Raw genomic sequence first — 24,642 nt, 5'->3', positions numbered from 1 at the left:
TCTTGAACAAGTTCCTTAGTCCCTGTTTCCAGAAGTGTTGGACCAGGTGGGTGTTGGCTCTGTAGTCATTTATAATGTTGACCAAAGTGATCCTTTCATTCGGCCTTAACAGAAAACAAGGAAACCCCCTCCTACTCACAAACATTTTATACTAATAGCAGCCACCATTATCTCTAGAGATCTTTATTCCTATAATTAACTGCTCTGATCAACTACCAGAGGATTAAGAACAACAAGTCCTTCAATTTCATAATCAAGGAAACAGGCCGTCAAATCCCCCACCTGGAAAGGAATTATTTCTGCACAGACTGGGACCAGGTATATTGGACACCCAGATCGGGCCAGAAAATATGGCAAACATTGAAGGCTTTTTTAGGGTAAATCAACCCAGGAGGGGGACTGAACCATTAGATAAGGAGGTCATTAACCTATCAACCCACTATGACTTAATGCCAAACCAAAAAACAACTGTTAAAGACAGGATTAACGTTTGTACCTTCTTGGAACAAAGCAAATAGTAATAGACTCCATACTCATCAACCTTACGGAATAACAGACGACTGAAACTGAGCGCCTACTTTGGACCAACCCCAAATCAAGACCATTTCTCCCTAATCCCTGTGGGAAACAGCATCAGACAAATTACCACCCAAACAACTCACCCTAATCAAATTAGACCAGTCAACATTGAAATCCCTGAAACAACAATAGGACTCAACAAACCTCACACCAGAAGAGGAACAAGCTCTAAAAGATCGAATGGACAACAAAAGCATCGTGATCAAACTGGCAGACAAAGGCAGTGCCACAGTCATGGACAGGACCAAATATGTTCATGAAGCCCTACACCAACTACAAGTTACAACTTACTACATAACCTTAGAACAACCTATGTATTTAGAAACAGTCAAAATGATCGCCAACATGTTGGACATCCTGCTAACCATAAAAACACTGAACAATATAAGCAGATCTCCTACCTACAAGAGGAAGGCCCTCAGACACCAAGGTACCCTCAGACACCCTATTGTCTCTGATTGCAAAAGTGAAAGTTATGGCATCACCGAAAACATTGACTCATTCCTAACCCTATTGTCAACAAAATACTCTAGCTACCTTAAAAATACACAGGACTTCATCCAACATATATGGGACATGCAGCTACAGGAACCCTGTATGTTGTTCACAGCAGATGTCAACAGTCTACACAACCATCGACAAACCGTTAGGCAATGCAGCCATCCAGAAATGGATGGAAAGGGAAATTCTGCATATTCTATATTTAAGTCGAACCAGGAATGACTTCCACTTTAATGGACCTTATTACCTTCAAGTAAAAGGCACAACGCTGGGCAAACTATTTGCCCCAGCATATGCAAACGTATACATGGCAGATTGGGAGTAGACTGTCTTCCAGATACAAAAACAAAATCCCAATACTACTTTAGGTATCTGGATGATATCTGGGGGATCTGGACCTACTCCAAAGAAGACTTCCAAACCTTTGTAAACACCCTTAATAACCACCACAACTTCATCAAGGTGGAACCCGCCCCCAGTAGGCCCCGCCCCACCCCGATCTTAATGGGTTAACTTAACAAGTTTAAACCAGCATCATGTGACCACGGACCAACCTGACTGTGGGTTGTCAGGTTAAGTTCAGCTGGACAAAGACATCCTGGATATGTTGAGACCAGGTTCAGGATCAGCTGAGTCCCAGGTCCAGGATCAGCTGAGTCACAGGTCCTGGTTTCAGGTCCAGTTTCTGGTCCTGCTGTTCCTGTGGCTGCTGCTTTCTCTGCTCCTCCAGCAGGGACACTAGAGAGTCTCTCTGCTGCGCCACCTCCAACATCTCCCCCAACATCATACGCTCCTCCAGCAGCTGCTGCGCCCCCTTCAGGTGGTCTGGAGAACAGAAGCAGCAAGTCAGACAACACAGCAACACACACAAAACAAGACCACGCACACAAAACCTGTCTTATAATATTACAAACCTTAAAAGTATCTAATCAAGTTACAAAGAAATCTTTCTTTACACTTACTTTAAAGTAAACTTATAAAAAACTAATAAATAAATTTGAACAAAACCAATCCGACTTAAAGGGGATATGTGAGAGTGAAGAGCTTTGATGAGCCAGTGCATTGCCTTTTGATCCACATTTCAACTGCCCAGTTGACGGATGACGCGGGGGGGGGTCATCGAGATAACTCAATAAACACAAACCTAACAACAAACCAACAACACAACACATCAAACACAAAAAACAGACCACAAAAAACACAGCAACATCAACAACACAAAAACAACACAACGGCGACACACACAAAATAACAAAAAATCAACACACAGACATAAAAATTGTATTTAATTTTGAAATATTTACTAAAACAGAAAAAATTTAATTTACCGTCAACGGCCATTTTCTCTCTGAGCTCCTGCTGCAGACGACTCTGACGATCCTCCAGCTCCAGCTCCCGAGCACTGAAACACAGGTCACAGGTCACCCTCTGGTGACCCTGAACCACACCACAGGTCAGATACTCACAATATGAGGAGTTCAGATTCATATCGAAGCAAAGAATTCTTCTGCTGAACGAGCTGGAACCACTGATGCATCAGAACCGGGTTCTCCACACGACTCAGCCCTGAGAGACAGACAGATCAGATTGAGACAGACAGACAGGTCAGAAACAAGGACACTGACAGTTAACATAGTATATATATTTGTTACTAACCTCCGAGATGAAGGTTGACTTCTTGACAGTCGATAGAGTCTCCATAGTAATCTGATAAGTACAGTGTATACATGTTTGTATATAAACAGTGTATATTTATAGATGTAGAGTATACCTGTATAGGTACACAGTGTATCTTATATATATATATATATATGTGTACCAGCCTCTCCTCTCAGAGCTTTCTCCACCATCACTCCTTTCTCCTCCAGTTCTCTTTGTTTCTGTTCAACCTGCTGAAGACGTCTCTGGATCATCTAAAACACAAACAACTTTATACACAACACAATCATCACAACTTCATACACAACACAGGGACGTGTCTGTCGTCAGTTGAACCTCTTATCATGAGATGAACCTTTTGTCCTCCGGTAAACTCACCTGAGCCTTGTGAAGTCTCTTCTGTTGTTCCTGTTTCGCTTGTCGTCGAGCAGCTCTCTGAACTCGTCTGGTGATTTTCGTGTCCAGGTCTTCATCTTCGTCCTCTCGCTCTCTGTGGAACAAGGCCTCCTTCACGCTCAGACTGGACGGCTCCTTCAGCTCAACTACGACCCCGACAACCTCAGTGCGACAAGAGGACTGGCCATCAGAGTCCTGCAGGGGGAGTCTGTCTCTCCCAGAGTGTCTCTGGAACAACACAAACAGATGAGCGGACAGACACCAGGACGTTAGAGCCGAACAACATGCCTCATTACCTTGATGGCGTATGATCGTTTGAAAGCCAGAGCATGTGGAACATACAACGGCTGAGATGCAGGAAGAAGAAAGACGAAAAACAAAAACAGTAAAAGGGATTTAAAAACCATCAGGTCTAAATAACATGTACATCACAACACCGGTCAATCACAACACCTGTCAATCACAACATGTATCGATAACATGTACATATTACAACACATCCATCACATGTACCAATCACATTATTGAGACATGTATCAATCACATTATTGATCACCTCCTGTTCCTCCTCCTCTTCCGTTATTGTGACTCTGTGAATTTCAGACGTGAGGTCGAACACCTCCAGACGCAGCTACACACACCAGACATCATCAACTTATTGTATTCTGATTGGTTGAATTCTGATTGGTTGTATTCTGATTGGTTGGTTGCTTACGTTGTTCCTGGGTTTTAGCGAACATCGTTGCAGCAGCGCTGATGATTCCAGATTTGACTCTTCAGTCAGACTTCCTCTCATATCTGGAGACAGGAAGTACGATTATTACATCATCACAAAGACCGCCGTCTTTCTGAATGTGTGATTATGACATCATCACCTGTAGCTCTCCTCTGATTGGCTGTAACCTTTGTCTTTACTGGAGGTGAACTCCAGCCCCTCTTCTTCTCCTTCTTCTTGTTTCCGGAGAACACCGCCCTCCACAGAGCTCTGGCTCCGCCTCCTTCCACCTCCACCTGTCCAGGGTGCGGAGCCTCCTTGAGCCCCTTCAGCTGGAGGAGGCCCTGCAGAGGGGTGGGGAGGTGATGTCTCCTCCTCCCCCTTTCTGTCTCTACGTCCTCATCAAACCCTGCCTCAGCTTCTTCTGACCACGCCCATGTTTCATATTGGGGGAGGGGTTTCTTCAGTGGTAGTTCAGGGCTGATGTCATCAAAGGAGCCCCACTGTCGGGGCACAAGTTGCTGACTGGCTGTTTCCATTGCGACCACAGTGTCTCTGCCCTCATAGTGGGTGGAGTCAGGTATGGTGATAAAGGAAGCGGTGGAGGGCGTGGTACCAGGGGGCGGAGTCAATGATGAAAGTGTGGAGTAAGGCTCCACAGGTGTTTCAGACCCTGTGATGTCACTTCCTGCCACTGAGGAGACGCTCTGAGGGACGAGATTAGAAAACTCCTCCCCTGAGGTGGGAAGGGGGCGGGGTGATTAATATTTAGATTCATTAATATTTAATGATTAACAGAATCACAGAATAAAAACCAGAAGAATGTTCAATAAAAGTGAATATGTATCTATATATGATCAAGTTAAGTTAAGGTTAAAGTTAAAGTTAAGATTAAGTTTAATAAGATGTTTTTTGAATTGGTTCGGACCTGTTTTCCACACACCTGAGTGTACTGACACTCTACCAGAAGGGGGAGACATACACACCACACACAGAAACAAAGGATTCAAAGGACAGATGTGAAACTCACTGTTCTCCACCTCACTGCCTTCGTCATAATCCTCCTCTTCATCCTCATTTCTCCTGAGGAGGTGATGCAGAGTTTCCCTCAATGAAGCGCTGACCTCCACTGAGGTCACATGACCTCCTCGATCATCTTCCTCATCGCTCCCAGACTCTGAACTGAAAACACAAATACAGAGAAGAAGATGAAGAGCAGGATGATGAAGAGGAAAATGCCATGTATGGAAAATCAATGGTTTCAGTAAATGACAAAGTTTGTAAGATAATTTTAATGTAACAGTTGAAAGTTTAGTTGGATTCTACTTTAAATTAAAAACAGGTCAAAGGTCTCTGACCTCACTTCCTGTTTCTGCTCCACGTTCAGGTTGAACTGGTTCAACGTCTCCTCTGAGATCTCATGGAGCTCCGCCTCCTCGCAAAGCCCCACCTCGGTCGAGCTTCGTCTGCAGTTTTCGAGCTCGATTCTCTCGGGCGTCGCCGCCATCACAGAAACTTCTGCAAACACGCCAGCACGGCCGCAAACACACACACACACACACAGAGACACACACACACTAAAGCACAGTGATTCCAGAGTGAGGCTCCGAGGGAACAGCTGACAAATCTAGAAGAAATCTAGAGACGACCACGCAGGTGACAAGCGCTCACCTGACGAACGGCGGCGCTCCGCCCAGTCCTGAGCCCAGTCCTGAGAGTCAGAGGAGGGGAGGGAAGGGCCTGAGCCCTGAGACGCCTGTCAACAAAACAACACACCCCCTGAATCAATTTATTCATCATGACACAGATCCACTGATGAATAACGTATATATACATACACACTCACACAGTAAGTGTATGACAGTGGTCTGCGCTCTCCACACTGACATTCACACGTGTGTGTGTGTGTGTGTGTGTGTGTGGGCTTGTCTCTGTCCCTCTTCACACACAAACTGATAATCACATGTATTAAGTTATCAATCGATGATGTTTCATGTCTCTGGATCGTTCAGCTCACTTTAACCCTGATGTCCGGACTGTGCGCATCACATCATCTCGTGTTGTGTAGCAGGTTTAAACATATGTCTCAAAACTCTAGAGTATCAAACCAACTCAAAGTAAACATCAGTCCTCTACATGTCCTAATAACTTGTGATCAGTGTTTATTGTTAAAGTGTAAAGTCAGCGCAGGTCAGAGGAGGAAACAGACTCTGACACAGACCGGAACTTTAATGTGCGTCTGTCCTGAAGCAGCGCTGTCAGAATTATTCAGCGGTGGGAAGTCACTAAAAAAATGAATGTAGCAGAAAAATGTAATCGATTATGTTCAGTGACTGTATCGATGCAGAGTCGTCCAAGTCCGCATCGCGATGCATCTAAGAATCGAGACATTTCCACACCTATATATATATATATATATTGTAAGGAGACAAATGAAGTTAAAACACTTTATGTAGTTATTTTAATAGAAAATTTAAGTCAAAACACTTTACAGTGACCATTCAGTCATTCTAACATGTTTAACTTGTTTTAACTTTCATTTGTTCACAGTGTCAACTTCGTTCATCACTTAACATTAGCTCAGAAAACATTGTGCGTTCTTACCACAGACGTTCGGTGTGAAGCTGATGTGTCAGACGCCATCGGCCTCCTCCTCGCGGTGGTGGTGCTCAGACGACAGTCGTAGTGATGGAGACAGTAAAACTTCCCTGAGACAGTGAATGCAGCATTAGGATAGATGTCCACGCAGCGTCAGGATGGACATCCATGCATAGCGCCTGATCTGTAGTTTTTACATCAATGTTCAAATTGTTCCCGTCTCACACTTCAAACCCTCCCCATGTGACCAATGAGCTCAACCCTAACCCTATCCCGAAGCTCAAACACACAATACACATATTGTACATAAAACTACACACCCTTCGTTTGTACTTCTATCTTAGTGAGGACACCCTTTGGCAAAATTCATCCCCCATTAGGGTTTCATCAAAATATTTTAACTAAACTACAAACCGTGAAGAAATATTTGCAAGTTTGTGTGAACGATTACGTATTTTCAGTGACACTAACCGGCGTGTTGGTCGAAGGTGTACGCCGACAGTCGGAGCGAGCTGCTGCAGAAATCACACTGGAAACAGCTGCGATGGAAGAACAAGCCCTCAGCGCTCAGACGCTCCATCACGTAGACTCTCTGCTGACAGAAGAAACAGACATCGCTGCAGCAGACGGGAAACTGAAGATACAAAAAAAAGAACAACAGAAACACGTCAGTGGAAATTGAAGAAACAAGATAAAACAGATGTGTTTATTGTTCTCGATATTTTATATCATAGACACATAATCAGCGGATTTTTCTGACGTCAGATTTCAAACCATCAATCAGTTCTCTTCTCAACATCTCGTCCCTCAACATTACGCCGAATAGTAATTAACATAATCACATTTATTTTACTTCATTTTAACCATTAGATTTCAACCATTAGATTTCTTCCACTTGTTTTAAACGAGCTAACTTTCTACAAATACACACGGAAAAGGTTATTTGATGTTGTTATTTATGAATATGAAGGATATTTGAATAGATGGTGTTGGAGCTTGCCATAGAACAGAAACACCACTGATGCCACCTTCTAGAAACCTGTGAAGGTCTGAAGCTTCTTGCTCTAAACCTGCTTTGTTCATTATAGAATCTTCTCTGTGGTCACAGGCCACATTCTTCTGTGGCCCATTTTCATTGAAAGGTTCCTCAAGGCTCCATCCCAGCCCACTGCTGTTCTCAACATAAACAGTCAGATCAGTCAGAACCTGTCGCTGTGTCTCTGTTCAGGGGCCTCATCCTTCATTTGAAGATCAACTGCATCACAGCAGCAGAGCCAGTCTGTCTCATTCTCAAGTGTGTCCTTTCATCCCCAAGAAGTGAAGGAGTGGATTCTTCATGGCCCAACCTCTCCCAGGATTCATTGTACTTAAGTGACAAAAGCTTAAGTTTTCAAAGAGGTATTGGCAGCGGCAAGCAACGGTTGTTGGATTATAACAACGTCTCACCTGAACTTGGGTCAATGATGTAAATCTTCAGAAAGTCCCTCTGAGGCTGAAAACATGAATCGTGCATTTGTGAAGAATGATGATTTTGGGGAAAATCCCAAAACTTCTGAGTCTGCTGTGATATTTGTACAGATTTTATAAAGGAGGAGGAAGTGATGTGGTTGTTCATCCTGGTGTTGTTATTCAGTGTCGTGATGCTGTGACTATATATTTTTACCATCTGTGACTCCAGGTCTGGTTGGAAAGACATGAGCAGCGTCAGGTTGATCTCAACTCGTCTCTGATATAAAACTTGTCATCTGCAGATTCATCATGAGAACTTTCTGCCCTGAAGAGTCGACAATAAAACACAAACGACCCTGATACGCCCACAGTCCAGGTTAGAGTTCATCGTTTGCACCTCTTTTGAGAACAGGTGCCAAACACAACACAGACACCCAGAATGCACTGCAGCATGGTACCTTCTCGTCCCTGATGAGGGCGCTCTGACACTTGATCTTCTCTTTGAAGCGGAAACTCATCTGTTCCTGTTGAAGAGTTCGTTTTCTCTGTAGAGACAAACAGATTCACACAAGGATCATGACAGAAAATAATTTAAAAGCCAAATATCATATACAATCATCCTAAAATCCTGGAATCACAAATCATATAAAATCGTTAATATATCAGATCAAATCTGAGACATGTTTAGTTTCATACATTGAACATTGGCTGGTCATGTTAAACATGATAGATCACTTTGAACATGTTAAAACATGTTAGAACATATAAAACATGTTCTACATGATCTAACATGTTTTACACGTTCTACATCAGTGGTGTCACACTCAATCACAGAGAGGGCCAAAATTAAAAACTGGAACTACGTCGAGGGCCAAACAGGGTCAACATTTATTAGACATGATAGACAGGATATTGGATAAACTGCAATAACACAACATATTTAGGTAGACAACATTCTTCTTTTATGTGTACATCTGCCAGAGCCAGATGTACATATGATGAGACTAGTCCTGTGTGGGTTTTTGTTCATCTTCATCACAGAGAAAAGCGTGTGGGTGAACTTGACGGGGCAGGCACTGAGATCTTTGGAACGCTGGAAAAATTATTTAATAACACCAAATACTTGGGAGGTGAGGAGGGGCGCTCGCTCCGTGTGCGTCTAGCCGGGCATTGCGCACCGTGGCTCGCCTAGTGGAGCCTGTGCATGCCGCCTGGCTCTCTGGCCGGAAGGAGATGGAGATAGGAGGAAGGAAAAATATAGAGAGATAAGCCTGACAGACATGGTGAACTTGACGGGGCAGGCACTGGGATCTCTGGAACGCTGGAAAAATAATTTAATATCATCAAATACTCTGCGAGTGAGAGGAGTGGAGAGAAGCGCTCGCTCGCTCCGTGTGCGTCTAGCCAGGCATTGCGCACCGTGGCACAGCCTATGGAGCTTTTTTCACCCAAAAAAGTGTGCGTCCTATTTCCCGGCAGGCCAGTTAAGATAGACATATGATATTTTATCGTGGGCCGGATATAATTTTACCGCAGGTCACTTTCGGCCCGTGGAACAATTATATCCGGGCCTTGAGTTTGACATGTCTGTTCTACATGTTGATGGTGTAAATGACCTTGTTTCTTGTGGAAAATGAATGTCGGGGCTTGTGGACACTTGATGACAGCAAAGGAGCAGTATGGAGACATGTTATGTTTTTTAATTATGTCTGAAGCTTTGGTCACAAGTTACTTCAGCTGTATCAGATTCTGCTCTGACTCTGTTGACCCCTGAAACTCCAGAAGTGTTTTGTGGACTCAAGTTCCTTTATAGTCATTGAACTTCTGCTATTGTTTTATATTAAAAAAAACATCCTAAATCTTCATCCATCTCTACTGCTCTCAGACTTTACCGGTCTCCATGACGACGGCTGGGCAGCAGCATCCGCACACTCTGAGGCTGTATGGACACTGGACAACACCTCCCCCTGCTGGTCAACAACAGAAATGATACAAACAGGCATTTATTTAAATTTCAATTCTCCGAGTTCTGCTGGAACAAACTGTCCATAAAGGTCATTAAAGGAACATTCCACAACTATTAGCCAATCAAGAAATGTTGTTGTTGTTGACGATCCAACGTCACTTAATTATTGATCAGAAAAGTCTCTGAACTCACCCGGTGAGGTGAAGCTGAAGAAGATAACGTCTGGTCAAGCTTTGCTTGCAGCTGATTGGCCATCAGACGAACTCTGGATCCAGTGGACATGCACAAAGACGCGTTATCACACATCTGTCCGTCGACGCCCCCGTCACATGACTGGGGAGGATAAAAGGAAACGTCAGGTTCGGACCTTTAAAAATGCTCTGAAGGTGTCGAACATCTGCGGAAATCTCTTCAAATTTGTTACGAACGTAGGGATGGACAACCTGAAAACATAACACCTCGATATAGATATATATCTATATATATCTATATATATAGATATAGATATATAGAATATAGATAAATAGATAGATAGATAGAAAGAATCATAAACTGATGGATGATTTTTAGTTCTAATTTAAGGTTTTAATTGTGTGGAAGAAGACTTCAAACACTGACCTCCTGCTGCTCTTCACTCAGTCCACTGGTCTTCCTCCTTTTACCTGCAGCGTCTTTTAGCTCCTGTTGACACAGAGGCTGCGTTCAGCTGAATGTTAAACACTGTTAATAAAGTTATAAACATTCAAACAGACAGACAGAACCTTTGGGTTCGATTTCCTGGACGGACTGTGTCCGAGTCGACTGAGGAGGGAGGCAGGAGTGACGAGCGCTGACCTCAGATCTGAGCTCCGACTCAAACATCCTGAAACAAAAAGACCACTGCCGTTTCTTTTTTTTTACATATTTAGACTTTCTTTCATTTTATCATATTTTTGTTTGTTTATTTAATTCTTTGTTTATTATTAATTAGTTTTTAATTTGATTCCTTTTCTTCTTCTGACTCATGTTATTTAAACATTTGTCTTTTTGGGTCAATTGTTTTGATCAATCTGAGAGAGAGAGAGAGAGAGAGAGAGAGAGAGAGAGACAGAGAGAGAGAGAGAGAGAGAGAGACTTGTGCACCATCAAGTTTCAGCTCTGACGTGTTATAATGAAACAATAAGAGTGTAAAGATGTTATTGATTATTAATGATGGCAGCAACAATTCATATAATAATAATATAATAGTGGGGTGTTCATTTTAATATGTCTTGGTTTAATAATCTGTTCTTGTGATTTTCTGACTCATTCCTGTGGATAAACAGTTTTTCAGAGCGCAGTGTGGTGCACTCACCAGCAGGGGGCGGTGAATCTTTGAGCAGCTGGTAGAACTGACTCAGGTAAACGACCATAGATAGAGAGTCCGGTTCGCCGACTGACAACATTTCTTCCACCGTCATCAAAGGAGAAATCCCCAACTCTTGTTCTGCGACGTCAAAACCCAGACGAGTGTTTTCTTCTACCAACGACTCATCGAGAGCGTCAAAGTCTCTGAGGACAAACAGGAGGTAAATCAGCGTTCAGTAAATGACGGCAATCGTTCTAGAGATGTCAGAGGATCAATCAATGATTTTTAGCTATAATGAATTATTATCATTAATTATCGTTACATGAGATCGGGTCGACATCGGTGGATGACAGCACACACAGCGAGGCCACTCTTCCAAGAAGTAGTCAGGTCAGTCACAGCTACGCCCCGGTAACCACGCGTCTGCTCCTGACACCACGTCAGCAGCTGATTAGTCTGAGGCGCGGACTCTGTCAGACGGCAACCAGACACAGGACCAATCAGAATAAACTGTTGTAAAATAGGAGGTCTAATTAAATCGAATCAAGTAGGCTGGAGGAGTTAGTGTGAAGTGGGAGGATTTTGTTGCTGAATGGGAGGGGGTTGTTTTTGAGGGTGGGTGATCTTAAAGTGGGAGGGGTTTAAATACTTCACCCTCTCTGAGTGTCCTGGGCAAAGGCATATGGATGATGTCACCACAGTTTGCATTAAGCCCCGCCTCTTCTCCAGTGTCCAGCAGGTGTCTCACCTGAAAACACATCATCCAATGATGAGATTGGCTGGCTGTGTGGTCAGATGACTCTGTATGTGTATGTGTGTGTATGTGTATGTGTATGTGTATGTGTATGTGTATGTGTATGTGTGTGTACCTGGTCAGGTGTGATGCGGTGTGTGTTGACATTGACGTAGCGTGTCGTTGGATCCACAGAAAAAACACTGATGTTCTTCTGCATGTTCTCTGGAGTCGTCTGAGGGAGGAGACGATACAAACTCTCTCTGAAAGACAAGAGATGTCACCAGGTGAGTGTGGTGGGTGTGTGTGTGTGGTTTCCATGTGTGTGTGTGTGTGTGTGTGTGTGTGGTGTCCAGGTGTGTGTGTGTGGTTTCCATGTGTGAGTGTGTGGTGTCCAGGTGTGTGTGTGTGGGTGTGGTGTCCAGGTGTGTGTGTGTGTGGTGTCCAGGTGTGTGGGTGTGGTTTCCGTGTGTGGGTGTGGTTTCCGTGTGTGTGTGTGTGGTGTCCAGGTGTGTGTGTGTGTGGGGGGGGTTTCCATGTGAGTGTGTGGTGTCCAGGTGTGTGTGTGGTGTCCAGGTGCGTCCTCTCACCTCTCAGCCAGGACGTCCAGCGGAGCTCCGCCCTGAGACCAACTCCTGATCATCCAGGCTGAATCTAGAGCCGCGAGGAAACCACGAGCTACACCTGTTCCCATTGGCCAGAAGGGCTGAGGGGGGCGGGGGCAGAGAGACAGACAGAGACAGGTTTACACACTTTCTGTCCCTCCACCTGTCTCACCTCTGCCAGAAACCTGTCTCACCTCCAGCAGGCTGTCCCCCACCAGTGTGACAAGCAGCTGGTGTCCCTGGCGTTGTCGGATCATGCCGGCGTTCTCAGATGCGTACATGCAGGTAAAGTCAAACATGGCGACGTCAGGCTGACCATAGTGGTTCATGGCGAAGTCTAGAGACGGCAGCTGGTGATTTGTGGAGAAGTTGGCAGCCTCGCGGGCGTACACCTGCAACGCATGATGGTCCACATTCCCCCGTGAAAGGAGCTGCTCAGTGTGAGCAAAGTCCTGATGGAGGAAAAGATTTTCTCTTATTTCAGACCCGCCTGGTTTTAACTCCGATTCCTCTCTGATGTTTAAAGTTGAACTTTTCTAAATATCTTTTTCAGATTTCCATTCGATTCCGTGGTTGTCAACACACGTGTGATGGTTGTGACGCCACCAACTGGATGTGTCAGTCTTCAGTGTGTTTTGTGTCCAGGTGACCTTTACCTGTAGAATGACTCTTTTCTCCAACAGACTCTGTTTCTTCGCTGTCATCACAAAGTAGTGAGTGTCGTCTTTGTAGTAGACAATGTTCTCCAGGTCGATCCCTGAAACGATCATATGTGAGAACAGTAACAGAAATCTTTGTCATGAATTTAATAAAAAACATAATAAAGCGTAAATTAAAACCTGTTTCCTGTCGAAGCTCCTGGAAGAACCTCTGGTTGAAGATGAAGGCGACTCCGCTGAGCTCCTCCACTTTGGCCTCAGCGCTGGTGTTTCTGTTTTTAAAGTTGGCCGTGATGGCGATGGCGAGTTTCCCTCTGAACTCTTTACGTCTGAAACCTGTTAATCACGGACACGTCAGGAGGACCCTCCTCTGTCCAATCAGAGGACGGAATCACTTTAACTCGACTTTGTTCGTCTCAGCTGGAAACGTTTTACAACTTGACTCCTGTTTTTGTACCTGGCAGCGTGTTCCTGCGTCCATCCGCTCCAACGATGACGTCAAACTCCAGATGATTAACAGGATGACACTTTGGATTCACCTCCATTCTCCAGCCAATCTCTGGAAAGGTGAACAGGTAAAGGGGTAAACAGGTAAACAGGTGAACTCTGTATACAGATCATCAAAAATGTCTTATCTCTTGATCAAAATAACGTCCTCACTGCGTCTCTGGTCGTCCGGCGGCTCCACCAGGTTTTTAAATTCCACATTGACATGAACTTCTACCCCCAGGAGTAAGGCGACCTTCAGCAGGACCAGCTGCAGCTGACGGATACCTGGAGAAGAACACAGGTGGCGCTGATGAGCGGATCCAGCTGCTGTTGTCACACATGTGTAGCAGATCACTGACTCACTGATGTGGTCGATTGAGCTGGCGCAGAACTTTCCGTAGAACTTTTTGGCGCCAAGGCCCCGTAGGTCATGGATGGTGAAGGGCCACAGGTGGAGAACGTTGTTCCTGGAGAACGAGTCTCTCTTCTCCAGCAGCACCACCCGAGCTCCCATGAAGCTCAGCTCCACCGCCGTCCTCAGACCGCACGGCCCCGCCCCAATAATCACACACTGACCAATCAGAGAGAGAGAGAGAGAACACAGTCAAAGAATCAGAGAGAGAGAGACAGAAAACAATATAACTTTTATTACATCTTTAAAATATATAATGTCAAACAACATATATAATGTCGATGACGTTTATAACAGCAATAACTTCTATAAACTGTACCGTTGTATTGTTGCAGACCCGGGCCCTCAGATACTCCTGCTGTGCAGCCCTTCGGTCCAGCTTGGCCCACAGAGCGTTGGCCCTCCAGTAATTGAGGCGGCATTTGATTGGTCGGTACAGCGGCCTCTCCGCGGTGCTGGTGTCCATCTGCAGATGTTCACACAACTGGCCGAAGGTTCGCAGCACCGCCCTGCAGGTCGACGCCGACACAAACTCATCAAACAGCTCCTGAGCTCGACATTCTTGGTAAGGCTCGTCTCCCATGGTGACCCTGGAGGGAGCAGGGCACCATGGGAAGGGCGTCACCTGTTGATGATGTCACAGACAGACTCCAGCTCGCCTCCTGTAAACATGTTATTTCAGGTAAAGCCAAATCACGTCGATCACCCCCTGGTGGCTGTCTGCAGTATAGGCCACAAAGTCCTCCTCCATGTTAGCAGATGGGACATGGACCAAACTTAGCCATAAACCACATGCTTAAAGGGCCCATATTTTACACCTTTCTGGGATTTAATTTGAGGTATTGGTCCCCCTAATATGATATATCAGTGGTTTAAAGTCAAAAAAATTGCTGCAATGTGTATTTCCATGTCCTCTCTTCTGCCTCTCTCTGCAGCTGCAGACAGAACAGGCTGTTTTCGCCGGCCTCTTGCGCCTCTCCTCTGATTGGCTAACTGCACTTTGAGTGACACGCAACCAGGCCTATCACCGGTCTCATTCTGGCGCATTGACGATCTCTCTGGTAAACACAGCTGAAAGTCACATTATGTTTGGATACAGCTATAGAAGACCAGCCACATATTTACAGTAGGTTACAACAGGATTTTTCTTAACTGTAAGTTACACCGTCCTCATGTTTGTTCAAGTTTTAGCAGGACAGTCGGCCAATGTAGGAGTAACGTCCCGAGTTACAGTACGGAGTTTCAATACACCAAGCAGACATGTTGCTGAACATAGCGACACGGCACGTCAGAAGAAATAAAGCGTAACCACTGGTCTCGAACAGTAACGTTCTTAGGAGGAACGTGCACGGACACATTCTCTTCCTTGCATCCCTCCACGCTGCAGTGTTTCTTAAGTATTGTTGTTGTGGTTAGCCTGTGGTAGCTAACAAGCTGCTAGCTCAGCAACATGGAGGAGTGGTGGGTTCGGAGGCTGGACTGGTACCCGCTGGGTGGGGCTGAGGGAAGAGTTCGATTCTATGATGACATCATAAGGGTGAGGAAGTACGAAACGAGACGTTTCAATAACATATTTCTTAGAATGGACTGAGTGAAAAAGTCCGTGGAGTGACAGTTTTCATACTTTGAGGCCCCCTACTGACGCCTTCAAGTCATTACAGATAGTAAAAGCCCAGAAAATGAATTTTACACAATATGGGCCCTTTAAGAAATGTTATGGGACTCTGATACCATGACTCCACCCCATGATCAGTCACACACACACACACACACACACACACGTTCCCAGTCTTCCCCATCTGCATGCCAAAGTGTCCTTGGGCAAGATGATGAACCCCGAATTGTCCCTCATAGAAAAAGAAGTGCTGCTAATAGATGCACCGTGTGAATATGTGTGTGTGTGTCACTGATTTGTTTGAATATTATTTCTGACTTTATCTGCTGCATAGTTACATGTTAAGTTGTCATGGTAACACCTCAATTTATACAATAATGTGTGTGTGTTTACTCACGTCTCAGAGCTGCCGACCGTCTGTTGTTCACCTGAATCCTCGGCTGCTGCAGCTAAATCCACACTAATCTCTCTCTCACACACACACACACACACACACACACACACACACACACACACACACACACACACACACACACACACACACACACACACACACACACACACACACACACACACACACACACACACACACACCAAGGGGCGGGGTCAGTGGACAGTAGGCCCCGCCCGTGAGGACAGACAGTAATCTCTGGTGTTGGAGGTGATGAGATTAACAGAGCAGATAATCTTCATCATCATCATCATCATCAGCGTCTACACACAGCAGCGCCACCCTGAGGCCGCCACACGTTCTAGTCTCAGCTCTGGGTGAACCAAACACCTGAATTTAAAGAGACAGTACGCAGCATTTCGTCTCTGTTCATTAACTCATAAAGACGATGATGATAAAACTAAACAATTTGTTCAACCTACAGTTTAGTTATTAATAATAATACATGTTATTTATATAAAATAAACATTTAGTATTCATCAAAACAAGAGGATTCAATTATTGTAAAAGAAAAAAAAAAAAATATTACTATTGTCACAGATGTATTTTGTGGTTTTTAGGATGAAATTATTTTAGACTAATCTTTTTTTTCTGTCTGATCTTTGTCTTTTTATTATTCAATTCAAACATTTTCCAGTCTAAATAAATAAAAAATAGTAATTGTGTTGACAGTTACACAAATAACATCTTAAACATCTTAACAATTTTATTTATATTGTAACATAAATACATAAACAATCAATGAAACAAAGGGAAAAAAAATGTATATGTATAAAGTTCTGTAACAACAGTTAGTTCAAATAAGAACTGAGAATATACTTTAATACAAGTATTTGCTATTAAATTATATGATTCCAATAAACCAAAACCTAACTGTTAATGATCCTATTTAACACACCCCCTAACCCTAACCCTAACCCATTTATGTCATGTAAAATGTTTTTAACAAGCATTTGAATAAAATATTTGATCTGAAGCTGAAACAGCAGCGTTTCTCTAATGATCCTGATTTTATTAATAAATTAATAAATTCATTTAATTTAAAATAAAAACACTTAAGCTCAGTGACATTCAATTTCTTTACAATAATATTACAAACAGTAACAGACGTTTCGCTTGGACGTCATCAAGAGCTTTGCTGGAAGAAATAAATAAATGGTGTTATTACTTGAATGTGTGTTCAGGAAAAAAGACAAAACAAAGTTTATACAAAGTGTTTCTCACCAGCAGAGCTCGTCCTTTAGTTTCAAAGGGCAGCAGAAAGTTTCCAACAGCACAGATGACACAAGTCACAGCAAACGGAGTGAGTGCCAGAATCACCGACTGAGACATCAACACCTGAACGCACCACATTCAATTGATTATTGTAATAATTATGCTGACATTAGCTGTTAGCTAACATTGTCATTATCTCAAACATGGACCCACCTGAGCCATAAACGGCGCGATCATTCCTCCAATTCGACTGAACGACGTACAGAAACCCATCCCCAGAGACCGAGCCACAGTCGGATACACCTGAGAAACGAAAACCAACTGTATCCTGAAACCTGATCAACAAAAACCAACGGAGTAAAAAACAGCAATAGAACCAGTGTGGACAAACCTCAGCCGTGTAGATGTAAATCACATTAAAGTTCATAGAGACCAGAGAACGCAACAGGAACAGCAGCACTGTGAAGCCAAACCTGGACACAGAGACAGAGACAGAACGACAGACTGGACCGTTGTCCTCATAAACCTGGACAGTCGGACTAGATAAGCAGAGAAGAGTTTGAGGTTCTTACATGGTGGTGCAGATGTTGACCATCATGAACAAAATGGCCGCCAGCAGCTGCAACACCGTCAGAGTCTTCCTCCGTCCTAACACATTCAGCAGACAGATGTTTAACGGGACCACTAGGGGGACAGAAGAGGAGAGACCGTCGTAATGAAACATCCTAGAGATGCCCTGAACTTCGTCTGAACTCATTTTGACTCACATGCAACCTCTCCCAAGCAGCTGATGAGCAGAGTCTGGTAGTCACTGAATACAAAGGGGATGCAGTAACACAGTCCGTCCTCCTGGCGGTGTTTGACCTGATGTTCCCGGTCAGCGTCCCTCACACACAATAAGTTTTTTTCCAACAGCTCCGAACTGCTCAGCACCGAACCATAGTACGCGAAGGATGCCACAAACCTGACGGATGAAAGACTAAAGGTCAGAAACTAAAATCTGATCCTGTATTTATTTAACTACAAGAAGTAAAAATACTTTTAGTCTAAAATGCTTATTTCAAAATAAAAGTTGTCAACTGTAAGATACATTTTGAAGCAGAGCTGTCAGAGGTGACATCACAACTATCACTATGTTTACACAGCAAACTTTCTGCAGTTCACACAGAACAGAGAGTGAAATGAACAGTTTCAATGTTTATCTGTTGTTTATCTCACAAACTGGGAACTTTGCAACACTTCCTGTAGCCTACTGCTTCAAAATAAAAGCACTCCAGCATTTCTGTTGACTGAATCCAATCCTTTATTTTTAAAAGGTTATTATTGTGAAATATTTGCACTAGTGGAAAATGCACAGCTTCATACTGTATAGTACTGGTATTTATTTAAGCACACAGTAGTACGTTTATACAAGGAAGTAGTATAGTTTTACCAGAAAACTCAGAAAGGCTGTAGTTGTATTAAACTTTAACGTAAAGAACTTCAGGTAATGGGCAGTAGTCGTTTTTTATTTATTTATGGCCATTTAATGGTAACCATGTGTAAAAATAGGTTTGACAGTAGCACCGCAGCCGGTGTGAACAACTGAAAACCGCCACACGCAGCAGTTCCGCGGCCGATCTGCAGCCGCTGTGCCCCTGGCGCTACGTCACTCTAGATCAGGGGTATTCAACTAAAATTGAAAGAGGTCCAGTTAGGGAAAATTTCTTGAAGCAAAGGTCCAGAAGATCATAACGTCTAACTATTTAGTGTGATATATATTTAAGTAGCCGAGTAGTTGTATCAACATCTGCATGTACTAAATACCTGACTGTCAAATCAAATGAATTCAGTACGATTCAAAAACTTTTGGACAATATTTATTGTCACGTAACAAAGAACTGAACATATATGTATGATTGCAGATATGTATAATGTTCTCTCATTAACTAAATAAAAGTAGGGCTGCATTTCAAAATAAGAGAAAATAAATAAAATGTGAAAATTGTGCATGTTCAAATAAAGGGCTTAACTTCAGAAACTGAAGGAACTTTCTCCATCTCACTCCTCTGTTTCTCTCCCTTTCTCCGTCTCACTCCTCTGTTTTCTCCCTTTGTCCGTCTCACTCCTCTGTTTATCTCCCTTTCTCCGTCTCACTCCTCTGTTTTCTCCCTTTGTCCGTCTCACTCCTTTGTTTCTCTCCCTTTCTCCGTCTCACTCCTGTTTCTCTCCCTTTCTCCGTCTCACTCCTCTGTTTCTCTCCCTTTCTCCATCTCACTCCTCTGTTTATCTCCCTTTCTCCCTCTCACTCCTGTTTCTCTCCCTTTCTCCGTCTCACTCCTCTGTTTTCTCCCTTTGTCCGTCTCACTCCTCTGTTTCTCTCCCTTTCTCCGTCTCACTCCTGTTTCTCTCCCTTTCTCCGTCTCACTCCTGTTTCTCTCCCTTTGTCCGTCTCACTCCTCTGTTTCTCTCCCTTTCTCCGTCTCACTCCTGTTTCTCTCCCTTTCTCCGTCTCACTCCTCTGTTTTCTCCCTTTGTCCGTCTCACTCCTCTGTTTATCTCCCTTTCTCCGTCTCACTCCTCTGTTTTCTCCCTTTGTCCGTCTCACTCCTTTGTTTCTCTCCCTTTCTCCGTCTCACTCCTGTTTCTCTCCCTTTCTCCGTCTCACTCCTCTGTTTCTCTCCCTTTCTCCATCTCACTCCTCTGTTTATCTCCCTTTCTCCCTCTCACTCCTGTTTCTCTCCCTTTCTCCGTCTCACTCCTCTGTTTTCTCCCTTTGTCCGTCTCACTCCTCTGTTTCTCTCCCTTTCTCCGTCTCACTCCTGTTTCTCTCCCTTTCTCCGTCTCACTCCTGTTTCTCCGTCTCACTCCTGTTTCTCTCCCTTTGTCCGTCTCACTCCTCTGTTTCTCTCCCTTTCTCCGTCTCACTCCTGTTTCTCTCCCTTTCTCCGTCTCACTCCTCTGTTTCTCTCCCTTTCTCCGTCTCACTCCTGTTTCTCTCCCTTTCTCCGTCTCACTCCTGTTTCTCCGTCTCACTCCTGTTTCTCTCCCTTTGTCCGTCTCACTCCTCTGTTTCTCTCCCTTTCTCCGTCTCACTCCTGTTTCTCTCCCTCTGTTTTCTCTCCCTGTTTCTCTATCTGTCTTTTTCTTTCTACCGTCTTCTCATGTGTAACTTGCCTCTACCTCTCATCCGTCTGCACTGTAGAGTCACAATGTTTACCTGCTAGAATGCACAGACTTGATTGGCTGAGTGGTATCACGTGGGATGGCTTAACTCGCATGCAATTGGTCTGTGCGTTTCCTCATCCGCTAAACCACTAGCGTAAAGACTACAGAAGCTGCGCTGATTACAAATAGAAGCGCCCCGTCAGGTTTTAAATCATAACGTTCTGATTTGGCTGTAGGTCCGGGTCCGTACGGGGCGGCTTCTGGGTCCGGACCCGGACCGCGGTCCGCCTGTTAGTGACCTCTGCTCTAGATCGACCTTCCTCCTAATTTTGCGCTGAAGAAGGGGCGGGCGGAGTCATCAAGCAAAAACAAACATGGAAGACAGCTGTGACGGAGGTAGACAGTGGACAGTGAGGTTTGGGGTGAAATGTCTGTACAAGCAAAACTTGAGGAGTCGTATCGTAGCTAGCCTGTGTTTGACTTTGAAAGCCTATAAAAATAAGTGCGTGTGACGTGTTGTTCTTCTTTGAGTCACAAGTTTTATTATTGTAACTCTCCATAACCACTTCACTCTGCCCTTATTTAAACTTTTATTAAATAAAATTTAATCTGGTAAAATATTTCAATAGGATTTATTGGATTAGTTTAAAATAAACTTCTTCTGTAAAATATATAAATTAAATATCATTACCAAGAATACCACAGCAGTAAAGACGTTCTCCTGAAAGTAGAACTAACCAGAATCCTCCAACTACCTCGTTCTTCCTGAAACACAAACATATATAACATAGCAATAATAACAACATCTACTAATAACCTGACACCTTTAATAACATTTAATAACTATTAAACCTCTAAACGAACCTCAGCCGCCTCGACAAGCCGTCCTGGGGGAAGTGATACACGGTTCATTTTGGCGATCCACTGCAGAGTTTTAACGGCGGCCTGGACATTTCCTGCCGACACGTTGTAACGAGCTGATTCTGGTACTAACTGAAACAAATCCATACAATCACTTTTTGATCCCATGATTTCAAACATTAACATGCATCTTCATGTGATGGTCAGTTAGTACCGGATCTGGTGGATTTAACTTTATATATACATGTATATATAAACAGCTGCGGTAAGGAAGACTGACCTTGAAGAGGAAGATGAGGATGATACTCGGAGCCACAGAGATTCTGATCATCCACCTCCAGCCCAGAGTCGGAACCAACAACATCCCCAGGATGATGATGAGCATGGAGCCCATCATCCAGAAGATCTGACACACACAGAGACAGAGAGCATGCTGGGATACGTCCTGACAACAGACACAGGTGTGATGTTTCGCTTCAAACTCACGGAGGCCAGAGGCAGCAGGTACGCTCGATACTTCGCTGGAATAAACTCCGTCTTCAACACGAACCTGAAAATCACAACCACATTTAAAATATGATTTTAATGGTTCTAACTATTTAATGGTTTGTTAACTACATTTTTAAAAAATTACATTTTCCACCACAAACAAATGTTTAAATTCACAGAACTTTAATTGAATTTTTTAAACGGTCGTGTTTAAATAAAAGTTGAAATTCGGACATGAAAAATAATCAGTTGTTATTAAATGTTATGTTAATGTGAATGTTACCATTTTTAAATCAATCAATTAATTTAAAGAGAAGAACAATGAAGCAACTTAACTTAGTCTTTGATTCTCTTCAACGTCTTGGTAGAAATTTAGTAGAAAAGTTTTTATCACATGAAATAGATTATATCTTATTGGGTTATATATATAAATAATTTTACTGTGGAGAAAAAAACTAACATTAGAACGACAATTCATTTTAAATGTGAAACAGTGACTGACAGCTGCTGCGTCATGTGACTTAGTGTGTGTGACATCACTGATCACATAATTTATTCACCTCAAGTCACTGTGTGTGTGTGTGTGTGTGTGTGTGTGTGTGTGTGTGTGTGTGTGTGTGTGTGTGTGTGTGTGTGTGTGTGTGTGTGTGTGTGGATCAGCTAACCCCTGCGACACTCCTGCAACGCCACAGCCGACCATGCTGCGCAGGAAAATGAACCAACCATACGACGGAGCGAAGGAGGTGAGGAGGGAGAAGTAGGCGCTCCACACGAAGCCTCCAACCACCACCTGCATGCACGGACACACACACACACACACATACATACACATGGTGCCGCCAAACATGATGCGTGTGTGAAAATACTGAGACGTGTTTGACCTTCCAGCGTCCGTATCTGTCGGCGACGTATCCACTGAGAACGCCACAAACCATGAAACCAAGAAACACCATCTGAGAGAAAACACACACACGTGTATGTCCAGTACTGGTCGTCACGACAACACGTAGAAACCTGCACAATATCATCTGATTTTCAACCCAATGAAATGAACATTTTTAAAAATGGTGGGAAAGTTTACACACACTAAAATCAATCATAGAAAAAACTCACAGTAGAGACGAGCGCCACCTGCCAGTCTTCCAGACGCCACTCACAACGAATCTCAGGAGAAACGATGGCTAACAGCATGATCTCCATCGCCTCCAAAATCTACGCACACGCACAGTGAGTTGAGGTGAATAAATTATGTGACATACACCTGATACCTGCTCTCTGACACCACTGAGTGTGTGTGTGTGTGTGTGTGTGTGTGTGTGTGTGTGTGTGTGTGTCGAATTAGTGACTCACACTTGCGCTCCCCATGATGAGGAAGAGGAGGATGTGGAAACGACCAAAGCCGATGGTTTCAACAGCATCTTCAACCGTGAATGTCTGATCTGCTGCAAGACACACAAATACACACACAGAAGTTCAGGCTCTGACTTGTCCAGTCATGTTGCTGCCACCTTGTGGGGACAGGTGTGATGTGTTGTTTCATGTCATTGTCAGTGATCTGAAGCGATGTTGATCAGATTTATTGATTATTGATCTCACTCACCATCGCTGCAGATCTTTGTACCCTGCTGGTCCTCTGGAGGTTTCTCCTGCAGTTCCACCTCCTGCAGATGGATGGCACTCACCAGCTGCGTCTTCATGTGATCATTCATCCTGAAAACAAACACGTTCTCATCATGTGTTCATCACTTTGTAGTTTGAGTGAACTGAGCCTTTAAATTCAGATCCAACATTTTAAGTGAACATTCAAGTTAAAATGTGATAATTGTTATTCTTTACTTTATGTCAACAGATAACTCAATAACAACAACACTGTTAAATTCTTATTATTAGACAACTTGCACTCATATACTTTTTTAAGTCATCACTACGTCTGATTGGTATTTTCTAATGACCCACTGATGGATCAGTGAATGAATATTTTAGTTTCTAATTTATAGAAACTATATGGAGATTAATTAGCTTTTTAGACTCACTATTATTGACTCATTTCAAATTATCCGTTTTTTAATCATTATTTTATTTGTTAAATGTATATAATTGTTACTTGTTATTGATCCGATGATTGTTTTAGTTCTTTTAAATCTCAGTTTGAGTAAAGTTCATTAGGGTCATTGATTCTGTGTTAACTTCAACCAAACTCCTTTAAAAACTCTGAAGATTTAACATTAGAAAACTGTGGCTGTGACAGCTTCACAAAACTAGATTTTACTGAACCAAAGTGTTGACAGTTAATAATTTTAGAGCCGAATTCATTTAAAGACTGTTAACAAATATTCCCAATGTGTTTCAATGCGTCTGAGGGTTTTTTTAATCGTCTGACAGAGAAAATGTTAAACATTTCGACATTTGAATGAGGTTTGGTGAAAGTCTTTTTGAGAGTCTGGGCAGACAACGTGGATAAAGTTTGATTTCGGTCACAAACTCTGATGTGTTCAAGTACAAACGTTAATTTAACATTAAATAAAGTTTAAATATACTTGTGACACACCTGACGTTCATTAACCATCTGACCTGTCACATTCACTTCACATCCGCTGAATTTCCCGCCACATATCGATCAGATCGATCATCAATCACTGACCTTATTTCAGATTCTTCTGATTCTTCATCGTAAATTTAAAAACCTGAGACACGACCATTGATCAACTGTTGTTCACCTGCACAGGTGAATCAGGAAGTGAAAACCAGGAAGTGCCATCGTCATCACCTCTGGCAG

At 43.3% G+C, this 24,642-nt stretch overlaps 2 protein-coding genes across 9 annotated transcripts; both read right to left on the bottom strand.

Moving 5' to 3' along the window:
• Positions 1-1,682: 1,682 nt before the first annotated feature.
• On the bottom strand, positions 1,683-14,671 carry mical3b (microtubule associated monooxygenase, calponin and LIM domain containing 3b). Of its 7 annotated transcripts, none has more exons than XM_034578283.1 (32): positions 14,408-14,671; positions 14,040-14,247; positions 13,848-13,961; positions 13,645-13,746; positions 13,368-13,523; positions 13,185-13,285; positions 12,723-12,980; positions 12,514-12,629; positions 12,060-12,186; positions 11,845-11,938; positions 11,513-11,660; positions 11,197-11,393; positions 10,625-10,725; positions 10,482-10,544; positions 10,056-10,196; positions 9,790-9,867; positions 8,356-8,442; positions 6,920-7,082; positions 6,455-6,558; positions 5,522-5,606; positions 5,209-5,368; positions 4,881-5,032; positions 4,011-4,586; positions 3,851-3,933; positions 3,692-3,766; positions 3,432-3,482; positions 3,118-3,363; positions 2,900-2,993; positions 2,737-2,787; positions 2,547-2,646; positions 2,409-2,482; positions 1,683-1,905 (listed from the first exon to the last, which is right to left on the bottom strand). In XM_034578283.1, the coding sequence occupies exons 1-32, from the start codon at positions 14,669-14,671 to the stop codon at positions 1,706-1,708; spliced, it is 4,569 nt and encodes a 1,522-aa protein (XP_034434174.1). In that variant the 3' UTR covers positions 1,683-1,705. The 7 variants fall into 7 exon arrangements, 6 of the variants coding, with proteins under 6 accessions (XP_034434174.1, XP_034434175.1, XP_034434176.1 ...); XM_034578284.1 differs by having other exon boundaries at positions 9,790-9,864; XM_034578285.1 differs by lacking the exon at positions 3,692-3,766.
• Positions 14,672-17,116: 2,445 nt separating this feature from the next.
• On the bottom strand, positions 17,117-24,642 carry svopl (SVOP-like). 2 transcript variants are annotated; one of them, XM_034578311.1, is made up of 16 exons: positions 24,508-24,642; positions 23,467-23,576; positions 23,217-23,308; positions 22,980-23,078; positions 22,748-22,819; positions 22,532-22,656; positions 21,864-21,927; positions 21,658-21,783; positions 21,381-21,509; positions 21,208-21,281; positions 18,137-18,333; positions 17,942-18,053; positions 17,761-17,842; positions 17,583-17,672; positions 17,379-17,492; positions 17,117-17,292 (listed from the first exon to the last, which is right to left on the bottom strand). In XM_034578311.1, the coding sequence occupies exons 2-16, from the start codon at positions 23,573-23,575 to the stop codon at positions 17,281-17,283; spliced, it is 1,497 nt and encodes a 498-aa protein (XP_034434202.1). In that variant the 5' UTR covers position 23,576; positions 24,508-24,642; the 3' UTR covers positions 17,117-17,280. The 2 variants fall into 2 exon arrangements, with proteins under 2 accessions (XP_034434202.1, XP_034434203.1); XM_034578312.1 differs by lacking the exon at positions 24,508-24,642 and adding an exon at positions 24,447-24,464 and having other exon boundaries at positions 23,467-23,579.

This window comes from Hippoglossus hippoglossus, chromosome 23 (genome assembly GCF_009819705.1).
Source record: "Hippoglossus hippoglossus isolate fHipHip1 chromosome 23, fHipHip1.pri, whole genome shotgun sequence".
Classification (NCBI taxonomy): Eukaryota; Metazoa; Chordata; class Actinopteri; order Pleuronectiformes; family Pleuronectidae; genus Hippoglossus; species Hippoglossus hippoglossus.
Note: the sequence above shows the minus strand (reverse complement) of the source record. Positions and strands in the feature narration are given on the sequence as shown.

Excerpts from the sequence above, each read along its gene's own strand:
- mical3b (XM_034578283.1), bottom strand. The coding sequence starts at position 14,671 with ATGGGAGACGAGCCTTACCAAGAATGTCGAGCTCAGGAGCTGTTTGAT. Across the intron at positions 7,083-8,355 it reads CCCTCATCAGGGACGAGAAG|TTTCCCGTCTGCTGCAGCGA; the intron begins GTACCATGCTGC and ends TTGTATCTTCAG. Across the intron at positions 6,559-6,919 it reads CACCTTCGACCAACACGCCG|GGAAGTTTTACTGTCTCCAT; the intron begins GTTAGTGTCACT and ends TCACTGTCTCAG.
- svopl (XM_034578311.1), bottom strand. The coding sequence starts at position 23,575 with ATGAATGATCACATGAAGACGCAGCTGGTGAGTGCCATCCATCTGCAG. Across the intron at positions 22,657-22,747 it reads ACAGATACGGACGCTGGAAG|GTGGTGGTTGGAGGCTTCGT; the intron begins GTCAAACACGTC and ends CCGTGCATGCAG. Across the intron at positions 21,282-21,380 it reads GGCTTGTCGAGGCGGCTGAG|GAAGAACGAGGTAGTTGGAG; the intron begins GTTCGTTTAGAG and ends TTTGTGTTTCAG.